Source organism: Pelodiscus sinensis, chromosome 2 (genome assembly GCF_049634645.1).
Source record: "Pelodiscus sinensis isolate JC-2024 chromosome 2, ASM4963464v1, whole genome shotgun sequence".
Taxonomy (NCBI): domain Eukaryota; kingdom Metazoa; phylum Chordata; order Testudines; family Trionychidae; genus Pelodiscus; species Pelodiscus sinensis.
In genome coordinates, this window is record NC_134712.1 from 206,377,289 (window position 1) to 206,403,417 (window position 26,129).

The window sequence follows — 26,129 nt, forward strand, 5'->3', positions numbered from 1 at the left end:
CAAAATAGAAGTCTATGATCCTCTAAACCATTTATTGGCTGGTATGTAACCATGGAAAGAAATTATGGAAATGTAATTATCTTATGGCACTAATTATTGATATGACAAATTAATGCTTGAGAATTTCTATTTAGTATTTGTTAAAAGGCTATTAAACTGCATAACTGGGTGTGTGGTACAAACCAACACCTCATGCAATTCAATCATGTTGTCAAATTTTATTTGTAATTTAAATAGGTTATTCAATTTTTTGAATGGCTAAATGATGATATTCAGTACCTACAGTATGTATATCCAGTGGTGTAAAACAACAGTGTGGACTTCTATACTAAAATAAAAGAATTCAATTATGTAACAATTTGCAGTGTATTCATTTTTCTTTTCCCCTTCTTTTATAGACTTTCACCAGGAGACAGTTTGTTTGACAAAACATCAGATTCTTTAAGTTCAGCCAAGAAAACAGCCTTCTGTAGTTGCACAGTAGATGATGCTGGATTACATCAATAGGTGAACAATTTGGATTATGTTTCTCAAACAGAATTTGCTTCATCTGGCAAAGAAAGTGAAAATGTTAAGTTTCTTTCTTTGATACCAGAACTGGATGTCACTGCTGAGTATTTTAGCTGTTAATCTTATTGGGCACTTAAGCAGACTTGCACCTGCACATGAGAAGAACTCCTCTGCTCTTCTGTCTGGAGAAAACCAATCTGTTAATTACACCAAACTTCATGCACAGACCCTAGCATATACAGCTACAAATTCAAAGGGAGACACTGGGACAGAAAAACAAGGCTCACCATACTTGAAAAACAGAAGAAATAACAGAAATATGACCACCATCTCAGCAAAAGACAGCCCATTAGAAACAGATGGAAGTGCCAGCAGGACTATGAATACCTTTCTGTCTTTCCCTTCCAAAGTCTTAGCCACATGGACCTGGAAGGGCTTAGCTATTTTTTTCCAGAGGACTATGCCCCTGACACACACACCGAAATTTTCCCTTCTTGGGCCACACCTTCTGGCCTCACTGAATCCAATGCTTTGGCACGGTGCAAGCAGGCAATAGCTAACTCCAGCTTAAGAAGATCATGCAATGTTCTTCTTGGCAGGAGGATATAGGATACAGGAGATATGTGTATGAAAGATCTACTGTTGAAGGATGATCTCAACTGGTCTGAAGCAGACATGGCCCTGTTAGAGAATGAATGTGAAAAGAAGGTTTGGAAGAAATACATTACAACACACAAGGGGTGCATCTAGACTACAGGCTTTTGTCGTTAGAAGTTTTGTCAACAGATACTGTCGACAAAGCTTCTGTCGACAAAGAGCGTCTAGACTATATCCAGTTCTGTCGACAAAGCAAGCCACTTTGTCGACATGACAGTGTAGACGCAAAGGACAGTGTAGATGCAATAATGTCTTCTTTCGACAGAACTCTGTTGACAAAAGGCGTTATTCCTCGTAGAATGAGGTTTACAGCCGTCGGCAAAACTGCTGAGTTCTGTTGACGTTATGTCAATAGAACTCAGCGGCAGTGTAGACGTAGGTATAGTTTTGTTGACAAAAGTACATTTTTGTCGACAAAACCCTGTAGTCTAGACACACCCAAGGATTTCAGAGCTCAATTGAAGACCTCTCAGCATTAAAATGCCCTAATCTCTGCAGTCGTAATGGACAGTGTGTAGAATGGGGCTATGCATGTTTTAAAGTTTTTAGTTCGTATGTCCGCATTGTGTTGTCTGGTAAGTCGAACTATAAAGGAAAATTTATTCTTACACTCTTCTTGGATTTTGTGCCAGACTAGCACATTTTATTGCCTTTCTCCTCAGGTTTTGCACACTGAAAGTCATTCCCTACAGTGGGCCTACTCATTATCCCACAACTTTATTCCAATTTAAAACAGCTATATTTGTTATCTGTTCTGCTTCTTGTTTCCCCAGGGCAACGCACAGACTCAATTTCTGGAATGTCAGAATTAAAATATTGACCAATCTCACTGAATATACAATCTAGACTAGTAGCTGAGGAGAATGGCATATTTCACATACTCTCTTCTGTCAAGGAGCCCTATCAAACAATTCCCTATATTTAACTTATTTATGGGCCCTGATCAGTATTTAGTAAGAGAATATTTTTTTATTTTTATTTTAGCAGGAAAATGAGGAGTCCAGTGGCACCTTAAAACTAACAGATGTATTTGGGCATAACCTTTTGTGGGCAAAACCCCACCCAAATAGTTCCACAGGTCTCCTTGTTGGTTTTGTGGATAGGACGAGCTTGGCTACCTCTCTGATATTTTTAGGAAGGTGTCTAGCTCCAAAAGAAAACACTGAGGCTTGGGCTGTAGACTCTTTACACCCATTCATTTCTAACATTTCCAATGTTTGTTAGGGCCTGATTCTAAGGGTACGTCTAGACTACAGGCTTTTGTCGACAGAAGTTTTGTCGACAGATACTGTCGACAAAACTTCTGTTGACAAAGAGCGTCTACACTACATTCAGTTCTGTTGACAAAGCAAGCTGCTTTGTCGACATGGTAGTGTAGACTCAAAGGACAGTTTACATGCAATAACACCTTCTGTCCACAGAAACTCTGTCGACAGAAGGTGTTATGCCTCGTAAAATGAGGTTTACCAATGTCGACAAAACTGCTGAGTTCTGTCGACGTTATGTCGACAGAACTCAGCGGTAGTGTAGACGCAGGTATAGTTTTGTCAACAACAGTCCACTTTTGTCGACAAAACTCTGTAGTCTAGACACACCCTAAGTTACATTTTACACTGCCAGAGGAGGTTAAAGGTGTTACTCTAAGGCCATGTCTACACTAGGAAATTATTTCAATTACTAAATTCAATATAAATAAATACTAAATTACTAAATTTGACTTAAGAATTCCCAATTTAACAAATTTGAATTTGAATGTCCTCACTATGGGGAAGCATCTAAATTAGTCCGAGACAGGCTTTGTGGATGCACTACCTCGGACTCAGAGCCCCAGGAAGCACTCTGGGGAGCTGCGGGAAGCCTTCCACAGGCCAATTAGTTCAAATTAGTGGTACTGGAGTGCCCACACTAACATTATTTCGAACTTGCAAGTTTGGAATTAGCATTATTCCTGATGAAAAGCAGGCATATACAGTTCGAATTCCATGGCCTGTTATTCCAAAATAATAGGCTTAATAGTGTGGATGCATCACTTACTAATTTGACCTTGGGAGATGGAGTTATTTCAGACTAGTGTGGTCCTAGTGTAGACAAGGCTAAATGGAAGCAGACCCAAGACATACTCAGCTTTTTCTTAGCAGCATGACAGTTTCCTTGGCTACTCAATATCACATTTTCAAAAGTAGAGTTAATCTAGGAAGTTTGAAAAGTCAAATGTATAAATCTTCCCATTAATTTCTTTCTTTGGTTGGATCTCTAAATTAGATCTATAAGATCTTGTAGTGCATTTGTATATCTCTTTCCAATATCAGTTGTATGACAGATCTCTGTCATTCTAAAATTGTATCTGAATTATGATTTAAACATTTTAATCAGTCAAAATGAAATGTTGGAGACAGCTCAGGCAGGGGCAATATTGTTCACTATTTCTCTTATTATATATATAGTTACAGAGAGAAGCATTATGTTTTACATAGTTTAAATGTGTGTTAATTAGTTACAGTAAAACTCCGGTGGTCCGGTACGCCTGATGGTCCGGCACCAACTGCAACCCAGAAGTGCTCCGGCAGCTGCTTCAAGTTGTTAGAGTAATTGATTAACTGCGGCTGGATCCACAGCCGACACGCAGTTAATGTAACTTTCCTCTCTACTGCCGGGGGGGGGGGGGGGAGAGGAAGGTAGGGGTCGGTGGGAGAGGGGGAGGAGGACGGGGTGAGGGTGTGCCAAAGCAGCCGCATTCAGGACGTTCTGGTCAGTTACAGTCACTCTGGCTGGATCCACAGCCAACACACAGTTAATGTAATTTTCCTCTCTACTGCCGGGAGGGGGGGGGGGGGCAGGGGAAGGTAGGGGTTGGTGGGAGAGGGGGAGGGGAAGACGGAGGGGGTGAGGGTGTACCAAAGCAGCCGCATTCAGGACGTTCCGGTTAGTTACAGTCACTCCGGCTGGATCCACAGCTGACACGCAATTAATGTAATTTTCCTCTCTACTGCCGGGAGGGGGGGGGGGCAGGGGAAGGTAGGGGTCGGTGGGAGAGGGGGAGGGGGCGGAGGAGGGGGCGAGGGTGTGCCAAAGCAGCCGCATTCAGGACGATGATGGATTGTATGATATTTGACAGTATGACTGAGAGAGCTTTTGGACAAGGATTCAGAGAGCCACCAACTCTGAAATGTGAAGTTATCAAACTGCAGGTTTGTAATTTATACTTATATTTGAACTTTTCACAGCACTGGGATTAATTTTAATTACCTGGGCAGAGTAGAAGGAATTTAGATTAATGCATACAAGGTCCAATCATGCAATGGAAGCTGAGAGCAAATATATTCAGCACTTTACTGTAGGCACTCAACTCTTTGCAAGACTTCCATACCTTCAGTGGTAGGTGAAATAGAAAACACAATAGGAATTTTTAACAGTTCAGAGGGATGTACCTACACATGGCAGTCAGTTATCAGAAAAACATGCTGAGAAATACACCTATGCAAGTGCTGCCCTGTGTTGGGGAATTTCAGGAGTGATCAGCTGGTTGTAATGAAGTGTCCTTACTGAGAAGGCCAGAATCCCGTTCTTCAGCTGCCTGAAGAACACACCTAATTTTTCCAAGTTGGAACCTGATGCTTTAAATATATTGTTTCGACAGGATAAACCTCTAAAATCCAGGACTCTATAGTCCAGTAACATTCATGATCTGGAAGGAACATGGATAGTGCTGGATCGAGAGCCCCACTTGGCCAGGTTCAGGGGCTAAGCTGGCGGTGCAGAGCACAGCCCCAGCCGGGGCTGGTGGCGGGGAGCATAGCCCTGGCCGAGCCGGCAGAGCAGAAGCACAGCTGGCCGGGGCTGGCACAGTGGGGAGTGCAGCCCCAGTCAAGCCAGAGGGAGCGGGGCATTGCACCCCGCACATGGTAGGGAGCACAGCCCAGTCTCCAGGCAGGATCACAGCCCTGGCAGGGCTGGGGACAGCAGGGCTGGCAGGGAAGCAGGACCAACAGCCAGAAGGGAAGCCTTGACCTCCTTGGTCCAGCAAACTCTGTGGTTCAGGACTGCTCATTTCCCAAGGATGCCAGACCAGAGAGGTCCTACCTGTATTATAAAAATAGAAATGAATTTTTTTGTCGTACTTGGGTAAAATACAGCAGCCATTTATTAATACAGAGCAGCAGTACACATTAGTTTAGGACAGGACATTTAAAATATTGTAACACATGTTAATGAAATTAAAGGAGGAATTTAGATGGATAGAATGCTAGAATTTCCCAGGATACCTGATTAATTCATAAGTATTCATGCTGCAATGAAGAGTTGGCTCTTGATCTTGGACAAGAGACTAAGAAAACTCCAAAGTAAAATTGCTTCTTATTTATGTGGGGTTTTGTTTGGAATGTATTCAGTGGGAAACTTTCCTTATTGAGAAAAGAAACTTTTACTCAACTAGTTCCTGCAGATGCTATGATTATTTTGACAGATTATAGAATGCAGGCTATAGCTATTTCTTGAGCACAACATGGCTCCACTTATCTGCATGTTGGTTCAAATGAGAAAGTCAACAGCAAATTTACACTCCATTAGGTTAAAAGCCCTTCAGAACCAGCTCACAGTGAAGTAATTATTGAGAGTTCGCTTATCACAGTTTGAAATGTCCCACTCTCACCTCATGGCAAGGTTTTCTGTTATAACACTCTCCGTGGTAGCACATTTGGTTCCCAGCTACAAAATCTTTATCGTAAATCACTTTTATTGACACTCTTAGTACTGACTTGAGCTCAGTTAGAAAATGCACCCCCCCCCCCCACTAATATTTGTACAGGATCAAACTTGGTGGGGAATCTGAGGGATTGGAATTTTTTTACTTTCAGCTATATCTGCCCTGTGCAATTACAATAGTGTAAATCAGGAGTTTCCTGCTAATGTTAATAGAGTTACAACAGTGTAAAATGGGTCCATTACAGCAAGCCACTCTGTGGTTTGGGACAGACCTACTTGCTCCCACATCTCATAGAGGAATCATTTTAGCAGGCACCTCATTAATGAAGGAATATTTAGCTAAATTCTTGTTCTTCAGTTTCTTATTTCTGGTTAAACAAATTCATCCTTATTCCCCAGAAGTGTCAGTCCTGACAGAGAGTAGGAAGGATGTGTACCTGCTGCATGGTGGAAATGAAGACAGCTAGGGAAGCCTGCACACACACAGTGAGACACTCCTCTGTAGGATTTTGGGGGCCATAGCCACTGAGTCTATAAGTACACAGATACATTGGGGAAATGTAGTCAGGTTTGGTAAGGAGGGTGGAGACAGTTTAGCCCACAGAAACAAAATGCAGCGTAAGATTCAATCTGATCCGCATGAAATTGTACATGTACATAGAGCTGGGAACATATCTTATCTCACTACTATCTAGGGGTATGTCTACACTAGAAAGTTAGTTCGAACTAACGGACGTTAGTTCGAACTAACTTTCCTATGCGCTACACTAGCGCTCCGCTAGTTCGAATTTGAATCGAACTAGCGGAGCGCTTAGTTCGAACTAGGAAAACCTCATTTTACGAGGACTAACGCCTAGTTCGAACTAGCTAGTTCGAACTAAGGGCTGTGTAGCCCTTTAGTTCGAACTAGTGGGAGGCTAGCCCTCCCCAGGTTTCCCTGGTGGCCACTCTGGCCAACACCAGGGAAACTCTATGCCCCCCTCCCGGCCCCGGACCCCTTAAAGGGGCACGGGCTGGCTACGGTGCCCGTGCCAGGTGCAAGCCTGCCAGCACCCAGCTAGCAGACCCTGCACCTGGCACGGCACAGAGCCACCCACCCGATGCCCCCCAGCCCACCCCCTCTTGCCGGGACCAGGCTGGCGGCTCCCGGGAGCTTGCCCTGGACCGCAAGAGGCGGGCACCTTCCTGGGCTAGTGCGGACATCGTGGACCTCGTCCACGATCTCCGCACTAGGCACAGGAAAGTGGCCGTCTAGGGCAGGAGAGCTGCCAGCCTGGCCACCCAGGAGCAGGTGTGCATGAAAATCAAGGGGGTCCACTGAGACCCCCGACACTGAGCCCTGAGCTTACAATGGCCGTCCTGGGTCAGACCAAAGGTCCATCTAGCCCAGTAGCCTCTCTGCCAACAGCGGCCAACCCTAGGGACCCTGGAGGGGATGGACCGAAGACAATGACCAAGCCATTTGTCTCGTGCCATCCCTCTCCAGCCTTCCACAAACTTTGGGCAGGGACACCACTCCTACCCTCTGGCTAATAGGACTCCATGGACCCAACCTCCATCACTTGATCTCACTTCCCTTTAAACTCTGTTCTAGTTCTAGCCTTCACAGCCTCCTGCAGCAAGGAGTTCCACAGGTTAACTATTTGCTTTGGGAAGAAGAACAACTTTCTCTTACTAGTTTGAAGCCTGCTACCCATTCCTTTCCTTTGGTGTCCTCTAGTCCTTCTTTATGGGAACTCATGAAGAACTTTTCTGAATGCACCCTCTCCACCCAACCCCTGCTTTTAGAGACCTCTATCCTGTCCCCCCTCCGTCTCCTCTTTTCTAAGCTGAACAGTCCCAGTCTCTGTAGCCTCTCTTCATCTGGGACCTGTTCCCAACCCCTGATCATGTTAGTTGCCCTCCCCTCTCCCAGCCTTTCTCTTCCCCTCTCCCACCTCCTTTTCCCAGTCTCCCCCAGTTTTTTTCAATAAAGACAGAGTCAATGTTGGAAGAAACGTTATCTTTATTTTGTACATCAATAAGAAGGGGGGCTAGGGAAGGGCAAGTGGAAGAAGGTGAGGGAGGAATGGGGCACGAGCCCCCGATGGGGAGGACTGGGCTGGCTCTGCGGGCTTCTGGGGGTGGAAGCTCTCCTGCAGCCCCCCAATTACTCCCTCTCCCCAGATGGCAGCCTGCGGCAAGTGCAGCCGGGCTGATGGCCGAGTGGTGTGATGTGCCCAGTGTGGGCACTCAGGGCACTCCAAGCCAGAACTTCTTTGCAAGCGGGGCACCCCTTAGAACTGTGTGTCCGGGGTGGGGGTCGGGACCCTTTAAGCGCAGCCCTCGGCTAGCCTGAGACAGTATCTCCACGCTCTAAGTCCTCCTCTTATGCCCTGCCGGCACTGCTTCCGGCCATCATTAAGCCCTGTTCAGAGTCCACTCAATGTGGACTTACTAGTTCGAACTAGCAAAACGCTAGTTCGAACTAGTTTTTAGTTCTAGATGCGTTAGTTCGAACTAGCTTAGTTCGAATTAACTAATTCGAACTAAGTTAGTTCGAACTAGCGCTGTAGTGTAGACGTACCCTAGCTTTATAACATCTAGCTTTATAATTTTTAAAAAAGTCAATATGTCTCTGTAGCAAATTTATACCTCAGAATTCGCAAGAGTGGTAACAGAAAGATGACCGTGGAAAATATCTGCATCACATTTCAAAGGTTATGAGGTTAAATGCCATCAAAACTGTGGTTTTATTAATATTTCTATTAACTGTAGATTAATTCATTCTTGCCACATTCCTTTTAAAAAGAAAGATAAGAAAGAAGGATAGACTGTCCTTATATCAGAACCAAAATAGTTCGTATGTGAAAAAACCAGCAAAACAAGTGTCTAATTGTAATGGGAAAATGTTAGCTGTATAAATAGTCAAATTAATTTTGACCCATAATGAAATTTCCATCTTTACATTAAAAGAGATGTTGTATGAGGTTATTATTTGTGTGCCTGACCTAGAAATATTTAATTTTTAAAAAATGAATTTGAATACATTGTGAACCATCTCTTTCAGTATCTAACTATTTTTTATTAAAGTAGGAGAGGCACAACTGATCATACAACTAATGCATCTAGCGATTGTCAAGCTGTCCTTCAGTGATTCAAGAGTGAGAGTACCAGCCTCAGGGCAGATGGTTAGGAAAGAGGGCACAAACCCCAAATTTGTTGTGACTTCCACATTTAGAGCTCACGAAATTATCGAGTATAAACGCAGGGACATGTAATCTTAGACATGTTGATGAGTCTTCCTTGTCTGCCAGAATGTAACATGTTCTGTTGGAAATCAGCACTTTACATCAGCTAACGTCTCTCCTGTCTGGTGATTTACATAGTTACAAAAGTCTTATAATGCAAAACACTGAAATTGCAAGGCTGAGTGAGACTGATCAAAAGTAATCAAGGGAACAAAGGATCAAGCACTCCCAGTTCACAGGATCCCAACTGCCATAGTAACTGAAATCACCTGCAACAGAACAGAAACAAAATGCAAACAGTCGAGCAAACTTACTTACGCCAAAGCTAGTCCACTCTCCAGGCAGCCTATTCAGCTGCGGGATCCCTTATGTTCCCTCTCAAACTCCCCTGTCTGCAGCCCCCTGTCCACCAGTAAGAACTACTCTCCATCTGTGCCCCTGTGCTTATTATGAGGGAATGTTATTATGTACTATCAGGCCCTTCTCAGACAAGTAGATAAATACCATATACCTGGCATTCATAGTGAACAACAAAGGAAAGATGAAATTGAGTGAAGCACAGGTTTATGTGCTGCAAGCATGCAGCATCCAGGCTATGAGTGGTGGGAGTGGGCATTCAAATAATCAATAAAATAAATTTATTAAAATCAGTTATTTTTCTTTTGTCACCTTACATTAACATTTCCTGCTTCAGCAAAATAATACATCACACTGTGACATCATAAAGGCCAGGGACTAATTTATCCCTAGTGCAACTGTTTATTTCATTGACATTACACTACTGATAAATTTGGTCCTACAAGTTTTAATGGTGCGCATGCCCTGCATGAGGTCAGTGTGTTGTCACAGAGTGAAGCATTTTGGGATATCTTCAAAGAATCAGGAAGTTATCAGGGGAAAGTGCAAGAAGTATAAACAATATAGTAAATCAGATTGTAACAATGGGATTTTTTCATGCACAGATTGGGATAAAGCAACTTTGGAAATGTTGCCCTCAAATTCATTCCCAAACAAAAATGAGTATTTTATTCAATTAAACTGGTAAGTTAGAGTAGATTGTCTTTCTCTGACATTTTAGAGTACATAAAGATTTTATTGTTTGTTTGAGAACCAAGAGAAAACCCTAGAAATTTAATCCATTTTACACTGACATTTCTGTTAAGAAAACATGCAACATAGATGATCTCTGTTATAGGGAAGGAGATACAGATCCTACCAGCCCGGGCTTACTCTGCAGACCTGACATCTCAAAATTAACTTGGTCAGTTACTGAAAGTAAGTTCTGGAGCCTCTCACCAGGATTAGGCTAAAACTTAATGAAGCGGTGGTGTTTCAAAATTGTGTTGATATAAGCAAAATATTGATCATGACTTCTGTTAAGTTGTGTACATGAAATGGGCGCTGACTCTGGTCCTGACTCAACGTTCATTGAAGTCAGGGGGAAAACTGGACTTTGGACTCGGCCTCTATTGCACAAACTTGCACATGTATTCACATGACCAGACTGGTGCACAGCTCGGGCAACCTGGTAAATTTGCAGTACATAGAGGCAAGTGGCTATTTTCACACATGTGATTTAATAAAAATCAGCCCATTGTTTAATACTGTATTCTCATCATTGTCTGTGCGTATTGTTTTGCATTGTGTGAGCTTGGGGACAGTACCCTGTTAAATGCCTGACATGCTTCATTTATTGTACCATGTACACTAACAACAATATAAACATCAATTTAATTACTGCATGTTAAAAGAATAGTAACTGATTGTGTTCAGATGCGATAAAAAGAAAAAATAATGAGGAGAAAACTAAATTCATATTGACACGGTGCTGCTCAAGGGTGCTGAAAGCTCATGAAAATGAGGTGGCCTTGCCCACTCACTGGACTGCTGGAGAACCTATCCCCTTTCTCTCTCTCTTTCTCCCTCCCCACCACATGCATGGAGTAAGAAGGCTATTGCAGCCCTGGGGCGTTAGTAATCCCTGTAGAGCTGCTTGTGCAAAGGGTCGAGGAAAGAGGTTGAAAAGGAACCAAATGAAATGTTGAGCTCACTGACGGTATGCTGGAAATTAGCTGGTGAATAGATGAGGACTTGGAGGTAAGTCTTCTGACAATCCTAGTGAGGAATTCCTTGGTACCAACAGACTCATTTGTGACAATTGGTGTCTCTACTTATGTGCAGTGATCTCATGCAGATGCCTCTCACTGGAAAGTCACGGTTGGCACTAGATTCCTGATATCACTCTTCTATGCCCCCCTCTTCTTACCATATGGGCAACATGCCTCTGGTGGCATGTGACCAGGATTCACCATCAAATGTGGTATGCTGGTTGAGCCAGATACTGAGTGGGAATGTGATAGGAATGCGGATCCATGCCTCTCTACCCCGCTCTGCAATATTTAGTAGGAGGTAGAGTCACTGATTCATGGAATGGTGGCAGTGGGTGGCCTTGCCCCATGGAATTCACATAGCTCTTTATGGGATGAGAATCCACCTAGGCTATGGATCTCAGTCAAGAGTATGTACCTGCTCAACTTACCATATACTCCAATTCTGTGACTTGACAGTATAGCAAATGGAATTCTAACAACCTGTTCCTTCAGATGGGTTGTTGGATGGTTATCTATCTTTTTACGCTATGGTATTTGATCACTGACTATGTTCACATGAAACTCGCTGGGGACATAAAATCTATTCTGTGCCCATACATTGTGAACATAGCTATCTACATGTTCAGAATTGCAATCCCATGATTAGAGCTCACTTCTGAAAAGTAGTTCTAAATGTGTATGTTCCTTAATAGAATTTCAGAGTTACAGAGCATCATTTAAAAGTTAAGCCATATTCAAAAATCAGTCTGCAGGCAGAACTCTGATGGTAGTGAATCAGGATTTTAGTAGCAGAATTTTTCATTTAAGTTGTTCAAGAGGTGACATTGCCCCTGTCCCGTAAGAGACATGACATTATCTACTATATATTTACGTGAATTTGTCTGTCTGTCTGTTTGTTCAAGAACTCCTCTTAAATGGTAAGAGCTAGGACCACCAAATTCAGTATACTATTTCCTCTTATAACTTAAAGCAAGGTAAGAATTTGGCTGTGCCAGGAAAATGGAATGTGCCTGGAATGGGATTGTTTCTCATATAACCATACAGAAAAGAGACAGAATTGCCAAGCAGGTGATAGGGGAAAGTGCCCAGTTTGCTGCATTCCTCATTCTGTCTGGGGAGCACAGGGGGCAGACAAGCTGTGCACTTTGCTCTTGCTCCCTGACAGGGACAGGAAGGGGAAGAGCAAGTAGCCCTGGTATGAATCTCAGGGTGATAGGACTTTACTCCCCATGCCATACATGTGCGTGCATGCACACACACACATACACACACACACACACACACTCCCCTGTCCAGAGCCATTCCTCACCCCCAAACTCTGACTCCTACACTTCTCCACCCTACCCGGAGCCCCTCCTTAAGGACCTGAGCAATGTCATGAAAGTGTGCTAGTGTTTTTAGACATAGACATATAAAATGTAAACCATTTTGTAATTCAAGTGCAGGTCTGGCTCTCATTTATAGAGAATCAAAGTATATGTCCAGATGGTTCAAGGGCTTTGGGATTCTTTGTACATACAATTAAAATAATCTTTCTGCAATATTTTTGTATGTAATAAACTAGATTTACCCAGTGTTGCTCAGGTCCTTAACTCAAATGATTTTTGTTTTTCTTCATTTAAAACATTGCTCTGGGGTCAGAATAGACTTTTTAGAAGAAAATGATATATTTTCATATCTATAAATGCTTTACCTGTTGTTTATACAGCTTGTGAACAGGAGCTGCAAACAGGGAGTTTTGAGAGGGAGTTCTCCAGGTAAAGGAGGAGTAAATACAGGACCCTTGAGGTAAGTGGCTGTCTGTAGTGTGTGTTTGTGTGTGTGTGGGGAGGGGGGGTTACTTGCTGTGTGCTGAGCTTGTGTTTGTTTGTTTGTTTGTTTGTTTGAAGGAGCGTGTGCTGTGGCCGGCAGCTGGAAGCTGTAAGCTTCTAAAGGTTTGAAATCTAGAATCCTCTGTTAATTGACTGAGCCTTAGTCAGGGGGCGGGGCTACCAGGGCTTTATAAAGCTGTGAGTCAGCGACCAGGGAGCTTGCAAACAGGAGCAGCAAGCAGGGATTTTTGAGAGGGAGTTGGGAAGGGGAGTGAGAAGGGGCCAAGGTACTCTTGCCAGTCTTTATACTTTAGTTTAAAGGTTTTAATAAAAACTTCCTGTTTTAACTAGAAACCTTATCAATCAAACTCATTCATAGGAAAAAATGCAGACAGAAGCTCAGCAGAAGACTGGGGGCTATCCTGTTTATTGCGCAGAGAGTAACATGTATGATTACCTGCCCTATGGGTGAGTGGCAAATGTATGCACCTGTTGCAAGGAGCTCCTGACCCTCAGAGACTGAGTTCGAGCTTTGGAGGCCAAGGTGGCTGAACTGGAGGAGCTAAGGGACGCAGACAGCTATGTTGATGAGACTTTCCAGGACATTGTAGTCCTGTCCCACCTCCAGTCTGAGAGCCCCAGTGCTGTTAAGGAGGATGAAAGTCTCAGGGGAACAGAGCATTCAATGGGAACAGAGGGAAACCATCCCATAGATGGGACCCTCGTTCCAGAGGATGTTGCGATATCCTCTTGCACTGAGGATACCTCTGAGGGGGAGGGAATGTCAGTTGTTAGGAAGAGGCAGGTGTTAGTAGTGGGTGATTCGATCATTAGAAACATAGATAGTTGGGTTTGTGATGACCGGGAGAACAGTATGGTCACTTGCCTGCCTGGTGCGAAGATTGTGGATCTCTCGAGGCAACTAGATAGACTTACGTGTAGTGCTGGGGAGGAGCCGGTGGTCGTTGTACATGTAGGTACCAATGACTTAGGGAAGGGTTGGAGAGATGTCCTGGAGGCCAAATTTTGGTTGCTAGGAAAGAGACTGAAATCCAGGACCTCTATGGTGGCATTCTCGGAAATGCTTCCAGTTCCACGCACAGAGCTAGGTAGGCAGGCAGAGCTTCAGAGTCTCAATGCGTGGATGAGACGATGGTGTAGGGAGGAGGAGTTTAGATTTATTAGGAACTGGGGACACTTTTGGGAGAGGGGGAGCCTATACTGGAAGGATGGGCTCCACCTAAACCAGGATGGAACCAGACTGCTGGCACTAAACATTAAAAAGGCCGTAGAGCAGTTTTTAAACTAAGAGATGAGGTATAGCCGATTGGTGCGGAGAAGCACATAAATTGGATGGAGACTTCTCTTACAGGAGAATCCATTGATAGAGATTCTCTAGGCTGTAGTCAGAAAGAGAGGAATGGAGAGGACAAACCATGGGCCAGAGCAGACAATCATATAAAGGAATCCAATGCATCAGGCAGACAAATAAGCAGTGGCAATTTTTTAAAGTGCTTCTACACAAATGCTAGGAGTCTGACTAGTAAGATGGGTGAACTAGAGTACCTCGTATTAAAGGAGGAGATTGACATAATAGGCACCACTGAAACCTGGCAGAATGAGGAAAATCTGTGGGACACAATCATACCAGGATATAAAATATATCGGGAGGATAGGTCAGGCTGTGTGGGTGGCGGAGTGGAGTGCAGGATCAGGTCCAGGAGATAACCATTACAGGACTGCTTGGGAATAGTGACTATAATATAATAACATTTAACATTCCTGTGGTGGGAAGAACACCACAGCAGTCCAGCACTCTGGCATTTAGTTTCAAAAAGGGGAATTACACAAAAATGAGGAGGCTAGTTAAACAAAAATTAAAAGGCACAATGACTAGAGCCAAATCCCTGCAAGCTGCATGGAAACTTTTTAAAGACACCATAATAGAGGCCCAACTTAAAAGTATACCCCAAATTAAAAAACATAGTAAGAGACGTAAAAAAGAGTCATTGTGGCTTAACCACCACATAAAAGAAGCAGTGAGGGACAAAAAGGCATCTTTCAAGAAATGGAAGTCCAATCCCAGTGAGATAAATAGAAAGGAACATAAACACTGGCAAATCAAGTGTAAAAATGTAATAAGAAAAGCAAATAAAGATTTTGAGGAACAGTTAGCCAAACACTAAAAGAGAAATAGCAAAATGTTTTTAAGTACATTAGAAGCAGGAAGCCTGTTAAAAAACCAGTGGGTCCCCTAGACGATAGACATATAAAAGGAGAAATCAAGGACAATAAAGCCATTGCAGAGAAACTAAATGATTTCTTTGCTTCAGTCTTCACGGCTGAGGACGTTAGGGAGATTCCCATCCTTTGTAGTTGATGAATCTGAGGAGCTGTCCTAGATTGAAGTGTCATTAGAGGAGGCTTTGGAACAAATAGAAAAACTTAACGTTAACAAATCACCGGGACTGAATGGCATTCATCCAAGGGTTCTAAATGAACTCAAATGGGAAATTGCTGAACTATTATCTGTGGTTTGTAACCTATCCTTTAAATCGGTGTCCATACCTAATAACTGGAAGATAGCTAAGGTGACACCTATATTTAAAAGGGCTCTAGAGGCGATCCTGGCAATTACAGACCGGGAAGTCTAACTTCAGTACTGGACAAATTAGTCGTAACAATAGTAAAGAATAAAATTGTCAGTCATGTAGAAGAACATAATTTGATGGAAAAAAGTCAGCATGGTTTCAGTAAAGGGAAATCATGTCTTACTAATCTATTAGAGTTCTTTGAAGAGGTTAACAAACATGCAGACAAGGGGAATCCAGTAGATATAGTATACTTAGATTTTCAGAAAGCATTTGACAAGGTCCCTCACCAAAGGCTTTTGAGTAAATTACATTGTCATGGGATAAGAGGGAAGGTTCTTTCATGGATTGAGAACTGGTTAAAAGACAGGAAACAAAGGGTAGGAATAAATGGTAAATTTTCAGATTGGAGAGGGGTAACTAGTGGTGTCCCCCAAAGGTCAGTCCTGGCATCAATCCTGTTCAACTTATTCATAAATGATCTGGAGAAAGGGGTAAGCAGTGAGGTGGTAAAGTTTGCATTTGATACTAAACTGTTTAAGATAGTCAAGACAGAAGCAGACTGTGAAGAACTTCAAAAAGATCTCACCAAACTGAGGGTATGTCTACACTACCCCCCTGGTTGAAACTAGGGGGGTAATGTATGCATACCGAACTTGCTAATGAAGCCCGGGATTTGAATTTCCCGGGCTTCATTAGCATAAAGCCAGCGCCGCCATTTTTAAAAGCCGGCTAGTGCGAACCCCGTGCAGCATGAGTGGTGTGGAGAGGGTGAATAAAGAAAAGTTATTTATTAGTTCCCATAATAGAAGAACTAGAGGACACCAAATGAAATGAATGGGTAGCAGGTTTAAAACTAATAAAAAAAAGTTCTTCTTCACACAGCGTGTAGTCAACCTGTGGAACTCCTTGCCAGAGAAGGCTGTGAAGGCTAGGACTATAACAGAGTTTAAAGAGAAGCTAGATAATTTCATGGAGGTTAGGTCCCTAAAAAGCTATTAGCCAGGGGATAGAAATGGTGTCCCTGGCCTCTGTTTGTCAGAGGTTGGAGAGGGATGGCAGGAGACAAATCGCTTGATCATTGTCTTCGGTCCACCCTCTCTGGGGCACCTGGTGCTGGCCATTGTCAGCAGACAGGCTACTAAGCTAGATGGACCTTTGGTCTGACCCAGTACGGCCGTTCTTATGTTCTTATGTCCTTATAGGAGAAAATGTTTACTTTGTTGCAAACAATGATCCTCCTGTGCTTCAAACTTTGCAAGGCACACTAGAGACATTTTATGGGGAAAATTTTGTGTATCTGTTTATGGTGTCAGATCCAGAAGGCTCTACTGTCCTTTTCACATTGGACTCTGCTCTTGAAGGTGCCAGCCTTTCCTCTTCTGAACTTCTTATATGGAAAGCTGCTGCAAAGAGTTCACAGAAATTGGTATTTTCTTTGACAGATGATTGCAATGTGGACAGTAAAGTAATAATAGAGGTAATGAATATTTCAATTAAATGACGTATGCTAATTCCTAACCTCTAATCTACCTAATGATAAAACTAATTGGTCATTCATAAGAAGTAATTGGTTTTTATAGGGCTTATCTTGTAGGTCAATGTGAAATTGTGTGATTGTTTAAATGGTAGATCATGTGTGAAAAATATGCATTTCCCATCTGGAAATGGAAAATACCTCTGTGTGTGTGAGTGTCTGCCTGGTTTTGAAGGTAACTTCTGTCAAGTGAATATTAAGGACTGTAAATCTAATCTCTGTGGTATTGGCAATTGTGTTGATGAGATAAACAGCTACTACTAGAATGCACACCTGAGCTGCAGGGTAAATTATAATTTTTCTTTTAGTAAATAAATGAATTTTCTAATTGTTTTTACTTTACTTGTGAGGACTGAAATTAATTTGCTGTGATAATATGAAGTTTCATTGTCTTGTGTACTATAAAGTACTATATTATATTCAGCAACTTTAATATTTTCTTGCATCTGTGTACATAATCTTGGCCATATGACACAATTCATCAGAAGCACTACTAAGCTGTGAATCCCAGCCCAACTGACTGACTCTGTGAGCCCAAATCATAACATTTCTGACTGTAATAACTTGTTCACTGGCCTCTCCAGACAGAAGAGGCTGATCTACTAAAGCTAACATATATATTGAGTTTACATTTTCTTCTGTGAATCTTTTCTCCTTTACACCAGTGCCTGCCCTCTGAAGTCAGTGGACCAGTATGTGTGTAACTGAGGGCACAATTTGACCCCAAACAAGTAGAATTACTTGCTGAGCATAAGTAGGCATGGGAAATCAAAGGATCTTGCAACCTAAATAGAAGTCCCTGTGCTTCAGCATGGAGGAATGATTTATAAGTTTGGAAATTTATCCCCCAAAAGTGAGACCTGTGGATCCACCTACAAATCACCATCTGATCCTGTCTCCTTTTAAAAAGGATGTGCATAACATGCCAGAATATCTGCTTATTGATTTATGCCCATATTTTTATTAATGTCAAACAAAACACAGGTAATCATTTATGATTTTTAATTAAAAGTAATGAACTCTTCCCCAATTCAGTATTCCTGTTAAGCACATAAATAGTAGGCTCGACTTTACTGGGACCCACTAAACACACTTAAAGTTAAGCACATGGTTACGTGCTTTGCTGAATTGTAGCCTACAAAATTCTTCCTCTACACATATTCTGCAATAAGGAAAATATTCGCTATTTAATAGAAATATAGTTTAATGTCAGGTCTGGAGAATTCATGCAGTTTGTACTTATATGTGTGAAATTTGTTTTCTATTTCACTGCCCTTATAAATTCCACCTTTTAAACATATATCGCCAAAATTGAGTAAAGTGATGCTCTAAAAGTCTGTATTTCAATTTTATACAGAGATTGCCAAGAAGATCCTGATGAATGTGCATCCAAGCCTTGCTTCCTTGGAATATTTTGCTTCAGTACATTTTGTTCCTATTATTGTGGTCCATGTCCAAAAGGTCTACATGGAGATGGGAAGATATGCCATGGTAAAATAATCTTTTCCTATAATACTATAATCATCAAATATTAATTCAGAGTCTTTGGTCTGTTGCATATGTCAAACAATAACAGAGAGCTGACTGGTATTTGTTATGCTTTTCATCAAAATGTATCTTTGCTTAGTCAAATATTACATTTATAATTCTGTTATAATGTGACAGTAGACAGCTGGAACAGATAGCTGGTGCAAATCCAAGTAGCTCTATTTAACTCATTGGAATGACACCAGTTGTCACCAGTCCATTTATTTATAAAATGCTTCTTTAGATGCTTAGAAAAAGGAATTATAAATATTTTGCAGATATTTAATGAGACAGAATTAGGATCCTTCCTATTAATATGCAGTGTTTTGTTAACATGTACATTTATTCATCAAATATCTGAATTATATTTCAAGAAATCTAATTACATGTGTTCAAATCAAACAGATAACTTCCCAAGGTACCTGAAAGATTATGTAATATTGCAACTGCTGAATAATTTAAGTTTTGTTCTGTACTTTTCAAACATGGAGAGCCCTCACTCTTATCTGACCTTTCAGAATCTTGAGATATTTTATTTTGCTGGCATTTTAACTCTACTAATGTTTTATATGCAGTTGAAACAAAATTGACAAGTGATGTTCCCTCACAACTTATGGTTCCAGAAAGCTTTGAAAAGGTTTATGATAAAAGAGAGGATGACACTGAAGAAACAGGGAGTAATCAGGGTGAAGATTACATTTTTCATAAAGAAAATGGAATTGCTGATGCACATACTGATGAGAATGTATCTGGCAAGTAAAGCTACCAGTCAATTTTATGTTGTTCACATGATTTCTACGTTTAAAAGGAAAGAGAATATATTTATTACTTGGGCTGCATTCTTATTCTTGAGTACAAAAATAAAAACAAAATGTCAATATCAAAACATCACTTAGGATACCAAAGTCACCTGATTGATAGTGTAATGAAGTAGTATGAATGGTGTATTTTGTCTGTCTGTGTGCTTGCATGCTGCTATAAAATAGATAACATGCAGATAGGGACATCAGTTATGTGAAGTAGACAGTTGTTTATGATGATGTAGTGACTGGCATTTTAATTTTTAAACTAAATACATAGGTGAGGAGCATTGCAAATGAACTCCAATTCTAACCTCAGAAATATGTAACTTTTATGCCCTGCATTTCCAACTCTGTCCCTTGCCAAGCCACATTCTCAGGAAATTTCCCTTCCGTTAATGTTCTAAAATGATAGCGGGCAAAGAGAGATGCTTTTCACTGGGGTAACTAAAACTAGTTAATTCTTCCTCAATGGCAAATAGCGTGTTTCTCAACCACAGATGATATAATTACGTTAGCATTTCACTCCAGGAAAATTTCCCCTTGTAAAAGGACGTCTAAAAAAAAATTATGGCCAGATCCTTAGGTCTGGCTGAATCATATTTCGCTACTCTTGGAGAGTACCTGTGGCCAGATCAGCCACCCACATAAGACAGAGCTGCTTCTGGATTGCTGTGACATCAGCAAAACCCCCATATAAGCTAATTTGACAGCCCAGGATGGTGCTCCGATACTCCCTTCCACCACACCCCCCAAATGTCCTCTTTAACCCTTTAAGGACAAGAGGGACTAACAGAAGGTGGTCAGGGGACTAGGAGAAGGTCCCTTTCCATTCATTTTGTACCACTCTCATAGAGGCTCAGGAGCTGGCCCTTTACCTCCATGTGTATTATGAAAAATTCAAACATTCAATTACTAGAAACTATTTTTGGGAACTCTGTGACTAACCACTTTACACATGTGCATACACCACAGCCCATGCTATATTACTTAAATCCATGAACAAATCCTTCAGTTTTTAATACCTTAAAATAATTTCCTTACTCTACTTTATGTATAATCAAAGCAATTTTAATTAACTGAAATCTCGGCTAATTGAAAGGGAGAGTTCACAGACAGAAGATGAACCCTAGGGTATGTCTACTTTGCAATAAAACACCAACGGCTAGGCCACATCAGCAGACTCAGACTTGCAGGGCTATGAAATTGTAGTATAAACATTTGGGCTCAGGCTTGAGCCTCTGCTTTGGGACCCACCTATCTAAACCTGAATAGCTGCACTGAAATTTTATAACCACACAGACTGCAGCCTATGAGTCTGTCACCTGATGTGGGTCATTCACAGATGTTTTATTGCAGCATAAATATACCCTCTGTGAGCCTAGCTAGGCACCTATAGAACTGTCCATTTGGCCCTGTGACGGAGCCACGAGTATGGCGGCAGCAGCTGCCGCTGACTCCCTTGAGCCCCGCACTCCCGAAAACCCCGCTGAGGTGCTTTGCGGGGAAGGCACAGTCTCTCAGCGGCCATGTGCCGCTTGTTCGGCTGCTGCTCCCAGAAGTGACACAGATCAGCGTGTTGACATGGGGGGATGCTGGAAAGGGGGCGGAGCCCAACCCAGAGAGATGCAGGAAGTAGAAAAGGGAGCCAGGTGGGCCGAATGGGGAAGGAAGGAGGAGGAGAAACAGGAGCAGAAGAGAGGGGAGAGGAACAGGGAGGAGTGGAAGCTGCCGGCAGGGAAAGCCAGAGGCTGGAGAAACCAGACAGTCGTCAGGAAGCTGGCTAAAATACTGCCACGGTGACGGGAGGAAGTGACCCAGGAGAGAGCGCTGGAGCCTTGCACGCAGCTCGAGGGTTGGTGAGTTACCGCGGCTGCCCCACCAACTATACAGGGAGCTACCTCCCTGTCCTTAGGATCCTGGGTCGGGACCTGGAGTGAGGGTGGACCCAGGTCCCCCTCCCATCAGTTGGGTAGTATTACGAGGGCGGAAGCCCTAGTGCTGGGGTTATCCCAAAACGTTTTAATGGCAAGTAGTGCCAAGCTTAGAGCAGTGAGGACTGAGACACGGGGAAGGGAGAGCACCTGGGTGGGAGGCTTTGCCTCTAAACCCAATGATGACACGGCTGTAAGTCTGAGGGGAGGCTCAGTTCATGACAGGCCCTAATGAACGTTTATCACTGTACAGAAAAGGGAGGAAAATAAACATTTGGAATATGCAAAAAATTAAAGCAGATGGAGTTTTCTAGCACAGCAGTGCTAGAAAACACCTACACACAGTATTCTGGCCAGTAATCAAAATTTTGGTGCAGAGAATCAGTAATGAATACTACAGTATATTGAGATCTATAAGCTGAAGATATAGTGGCAGCTCTACTTCCTACTTTATCAATATGTGCTCTTACACAAGAATTTGCTTCACTGAAGTTGATATTCATATGCAGCTTTGTAATACAACTCATTGAAATACCTGTTTTCATTTTTGTCTGTTGAAATGTCTGATTGTTTATAATCATAAAAAGTGTGCTGATGCAGAGCAGAGTTTTATATTGCAAGCCAAACAAATAATAACTTGAAACAATAATAACAAAATCTTTGTGGTGGAGACCAGTTGGAATTATGTAGTAGCACAGTTGAATAGCAATAACAATGTAGCTCTTATATCTATATGTCTGGATTCTAATAATGTGAAAAAAATATTATTTCATAGCATTTTTTCATTAAACACGATGATGCCATTTAAATTATATAGGCAGTTTTATGAGTAGCTCAGGCAAACATTTTTCATGCCGTATGCTATTTTGAGGTAATAACTGTATTAGGCTTTTTATACTCTGGGTGTGGGTTGGCTTGACATATATGTGCAGTGTTATGATAGCAAGCAAACTCTCTAATCCAGATATTCCCCTCTGCAATATAAAGAAGTTGATAATCTGTCCTAACAAAACAGCTGGTCGTTGCTTGTGTGTATGTGTGTATATATATATATAATCCTCGCTTGACTTTCCCATCATAGAGGCCATTTAGGCAGGGTGAGGGGATATAGCTAGAGTGCCTTGTGCTTTGCTGATCCTGCTGCTTTGGGGCCAGTTTCAGGACTTAAACCCTACTGAGTGTATTTATTCTGTCCCAGCAAGTGTGGAAGAAGGGTTCATGAAGCACAGAATGCTGACAGGACAAAACTTTGTCTGATCTGAATATAACTGTACAAAAATGTCTTACAATATTTCTGCACTATTTTTTTCTCTGCAATGTTTTGTAATTTATCAACAGTCATCCACTGACAGAGTTCCTAATGCCATACATTTCACTCCCAATCTTACAGACATTGCTGAAAACTTGATTTCTATGCAAAGGGCCAGCAGCATCCCCTCATTCTCCATAACAAAAAAAACCATGGCATTGAAGCCATTAAATTCTCAAATATCAACTTTTGTACAGTCTACTAGTATCATATACATTGGCCCAACCGTCACTGCCATCAATGACCAGCTAGGTAACACAGGAGAAAGCTCTGCCATGTATACTCTGACCAGTCCATCTTTTAAGAACCGTCCAGTACTACGTGCTAAGACAACAATGACACAATCTGAGGCCTATAGTACTTTAGAAACAAAGCAAGGAGATGTTGCTAAGGAACAAAATAAACATAGGGTACTTCTAAACTACACCCCTCTGTTGGCAGAGGGATGTAAATTAGATGTTTCGAAAGTGTAAATGAAGCCAGGATTTAAATATCCCGTGCTTCATTTGCATAATGGTGGCTGTTGCTTTTTTTCGAAATGGGGCTTTAAAAAAAAACAGCAGTTTAGATGGAGCATTTTTTATGGAAATGCCCCGTTTCGAAAGATCCTGTACTCCTCAAAAAATACCCATTGCCTCCATAATGAGCAGGGTATTAACAAGAGGAAATAGTTACAAAGTTCAACATCCACCAGTCAAGCATAAGTATAGCCTTTTCAATCTGGTTTTGTTGAAATCACTGTCCCAGAAAAACTGCCTGGTACACATCAGGAATCAAATGGAAGAGCAGTACCTGAGGCTATGTCTAGACTGCAGGCTTCTTTCGAAACTTCATTATGCTACACTGCTGCTGTCATTTTCCTTACTCTTCCACTCTTATTTCTCTTATTGCCTGGCAGCAATATGCAGGCATGCATGTAGTAAAAACATGGCATGTATGGCATCCCGTATTTGCTAATGCAAACATGGCTACTCTGGGTATAACTGTCAGAATGGTGAGTATGGCACATTGCAATTGCCTTTCTAGTATGTGCTAATGAAAGGGTTTAAAATCATGTGTTGATTTAGCACAGCTGTATGTTGCCCAAGCTGTAAAATCCATGGAAGGTGCATGAAGCCCAGTGTCTGTATATGTCCCCTAGGATACAATGAATATGTCCCCTAGGATACACTGAATCAACGTGTGAGGAAGGTAATTGGGCTGTCTCCTTAAAATTAGAATCATGGAGTCTCCCAAAGGTCAGTCCTAACTGACTGTCACTACTGTGAGTATTCATCCTGACAGAGGGAGAGTTGGCTGTTGTTTTACACAACCCCTAGAACTGTCATAGACATGAATTCATAAAAATGTAGGACTAGAATGGACCTTGATAGGTCATCTAGTTCAGTCCCCTGCACTGAGGCAGGATTAAGTATTCTCCCCTGACAGGTGTTTGTCTAACCTGCTCTTAAAAACCTAAAGGAGATTCCACAGCCTCCCTAAGCAATTTGTCCCAGTGCTTCACAACCCTAACAGTTAGGAAACATTTCCTAAAGTGTAACCTAAATCTCTAGATGCAGTCGAAGCCCATTACTTCCTGTCCTGTCTCCAGTGGTAAGATAACAACCTTTTGTGTACTTGAAGACTTTTATCATGTCATAATTAAATGTGTGTATTAATTGTGTACCTTTTGTAACACTTTAATCTCCCATGAAGGCTATGTGTGGTGGAATGTTCCTAAATTTAGTGAACTATACAGACCAAAATAATTTTGTCTTTCATTTTTATGTATGGCATTATCAATGTATTTGGATGCTCAATTATATCTGCACACATATATACACACATAGACACACACGCAAGTAGGGATTAATAATTTTTGTAAGAATTCTCCCATGTCCCTAAAATATACAAATCCATCTGGGAACAGAGTGCCAGGTGCACGAGCCATGCTTACTATATTAGTTTGAAATTGGATGTTTATAATTTTAGTACATCTGATAAAGTCAAGAACAGTCCTTTTAAGCCAAACTTTGCCCTCAGATGCACAGATGTCTCCGCTTGAACATAGCGGGCCACATTAAGTGTCGACCTACATTGGGTATAACTCTGTTGATTTGAATGGAGCTGAGCCCACTCATAGTTGTGGCAAATTTAATCCTTGACAAGCTTCATATGCTTATCAGGCAGAATTTTATCCATTCTGCAGTTTGCCACTGTGGAAAGAAAGAGGTGGTCTATTGTTAGTTCCTCAATGGGTCTTCAGTTTATTTTCAGGGTTTTTTTGCTGATACAAACATTACCTTCATGTATTGCTAAAAGAGAATCAATTTCTATATATATTTTTAGACCTGACTTCTTGAATAGCATAATTCTGTATCTGCAGCACACTGTAACATGCTGTGTCAACATGAGGGCTCATTCTTACCCAGAAATCTCTGCACCTGTCCGTATGGTTTTGTGGGACCCAGGTGTGAAACAAATAAGCAAATGAAAATATAGAAATCAAGAATACAAATAATTTTATTCTTCTACACTAGAATGTATTAAAAGAAATGACACTTTATATTTCTGATGCACTTTATCTGCTGTTAGCAAATAGTAAAATCCAAGATGACTGAAGGCTGTTAGAATTGGCACCTGCTAATATAAATCCAATAATGTTTGTACAGCACTTTGAAGATGTGAAATTTTATGTAAATGCTAAATAATTTATTATTATTACTATTAGTCACTGAGGGTATGTCTACACTTGCAGCCTATTTCAGAATAGGGCTGAAAATGTAGGCATTCGGAATGGCAAATCAAGCCAGGGATTTAAATATCCCGTGTTTGATTTGCATCTTCCTAGCCGGGCATCATTTTTTGAAATTTACAAGCCCGGAATAACTGCCCCCGTCTACATGCAGCAGTGAAACAGCTAGTTCGAAATAGGGAATTATTTCAAATGCCTGTTTCACTGCCGCATGTAGACGGGGGCAGTTATTCCGGGCTTGTAAATTTCAAAAAATGATGCCCGGCTAGGAAGATGCAAATCAAACACGGGATATTTAAATCCCGGGCTTGATTTGCCATTCCGAATGCCTACATTTGCAGCCCTATTCTGAAATAGGCTGCAAGTGTAGACATACCCTGAGGATATGTCTACACAGCAGCATTATTTCAGAATAACGGATGTTATTCAGAAATAACATAGTGCACGTCAACACTATAAGCCTTTATTTTGAAATAATGTCAAGCTGGAGGACGTCTTACTCCAATTCATGATGACCCTCACTTCACAAGAAATAAGGGAAGTTGAAGGAAGAGTGTTCTTCCTTCGACTTCCTACTGTGTAGAAAGCGTCAAAAGCCGAAATAAGCTATTTCAACTTAAGCTGTGCAATTGAGGTAGCTGAAGTTGTGTAGCTTATTCCAACTTTTCCCTTGCTGT

General features: G+C 41.7%; 1 protein-coding gene across 1 annotated transcript in view; it reads left to right on the plus strand.

The window, feature by feature from the left end:
- Positions 1-25,199, plus strand: part of VWDE (von Willebrand factor D and EGF domains) — a 36,480-nt gene extending 11,281 nt beyond the window's left edge. The window contains 20 exon segments of the mRNA XM_075919835.1: positions 238-284; positions 399-623; positions 625-818; positions 821-1,250; positions 1,600-1,742; positions 1,941-1,968; positions 4,283-4,355; positions 10,262-10,373; positions 16,820-17,091; positions 17,209-17,407; positions 17,410-17,455; positions 18,506-18,639; positions 19,251-19,428; positions 22,738-23,121; positions 23,348-23,430; positions 23,433-23,568; positions 23,570-23,712; positions 23,791-23,867; positions 23,870-23,909; positions 25,084-25,199. Of these exon segments, the coding sequence (XP_075775950.1) occupies positions 238-284; positions 399-623; positions 625-818; positions 821-1,250; positions 1,600-1,742; positions 1,941-1,968; positions 4,283-4,355; positions 10,262-10,373; positions 16,820-17,091; positions 17,209-17,407; positions 17,410-17,455; positions 18,506-18,639; positions 19,251-19,428; positions 22,738-23,121; positions 23,348-23,430; positions 23,433-23,568; positions 23,570-23,712; positions 23,791-23,867; positions 23,870-23,909; positions 25,084-25,199 (3,060 nt within the window).
- The last annotated feature ends 930 nt before the right edge of the window (positions 25,200-26,129 follow it).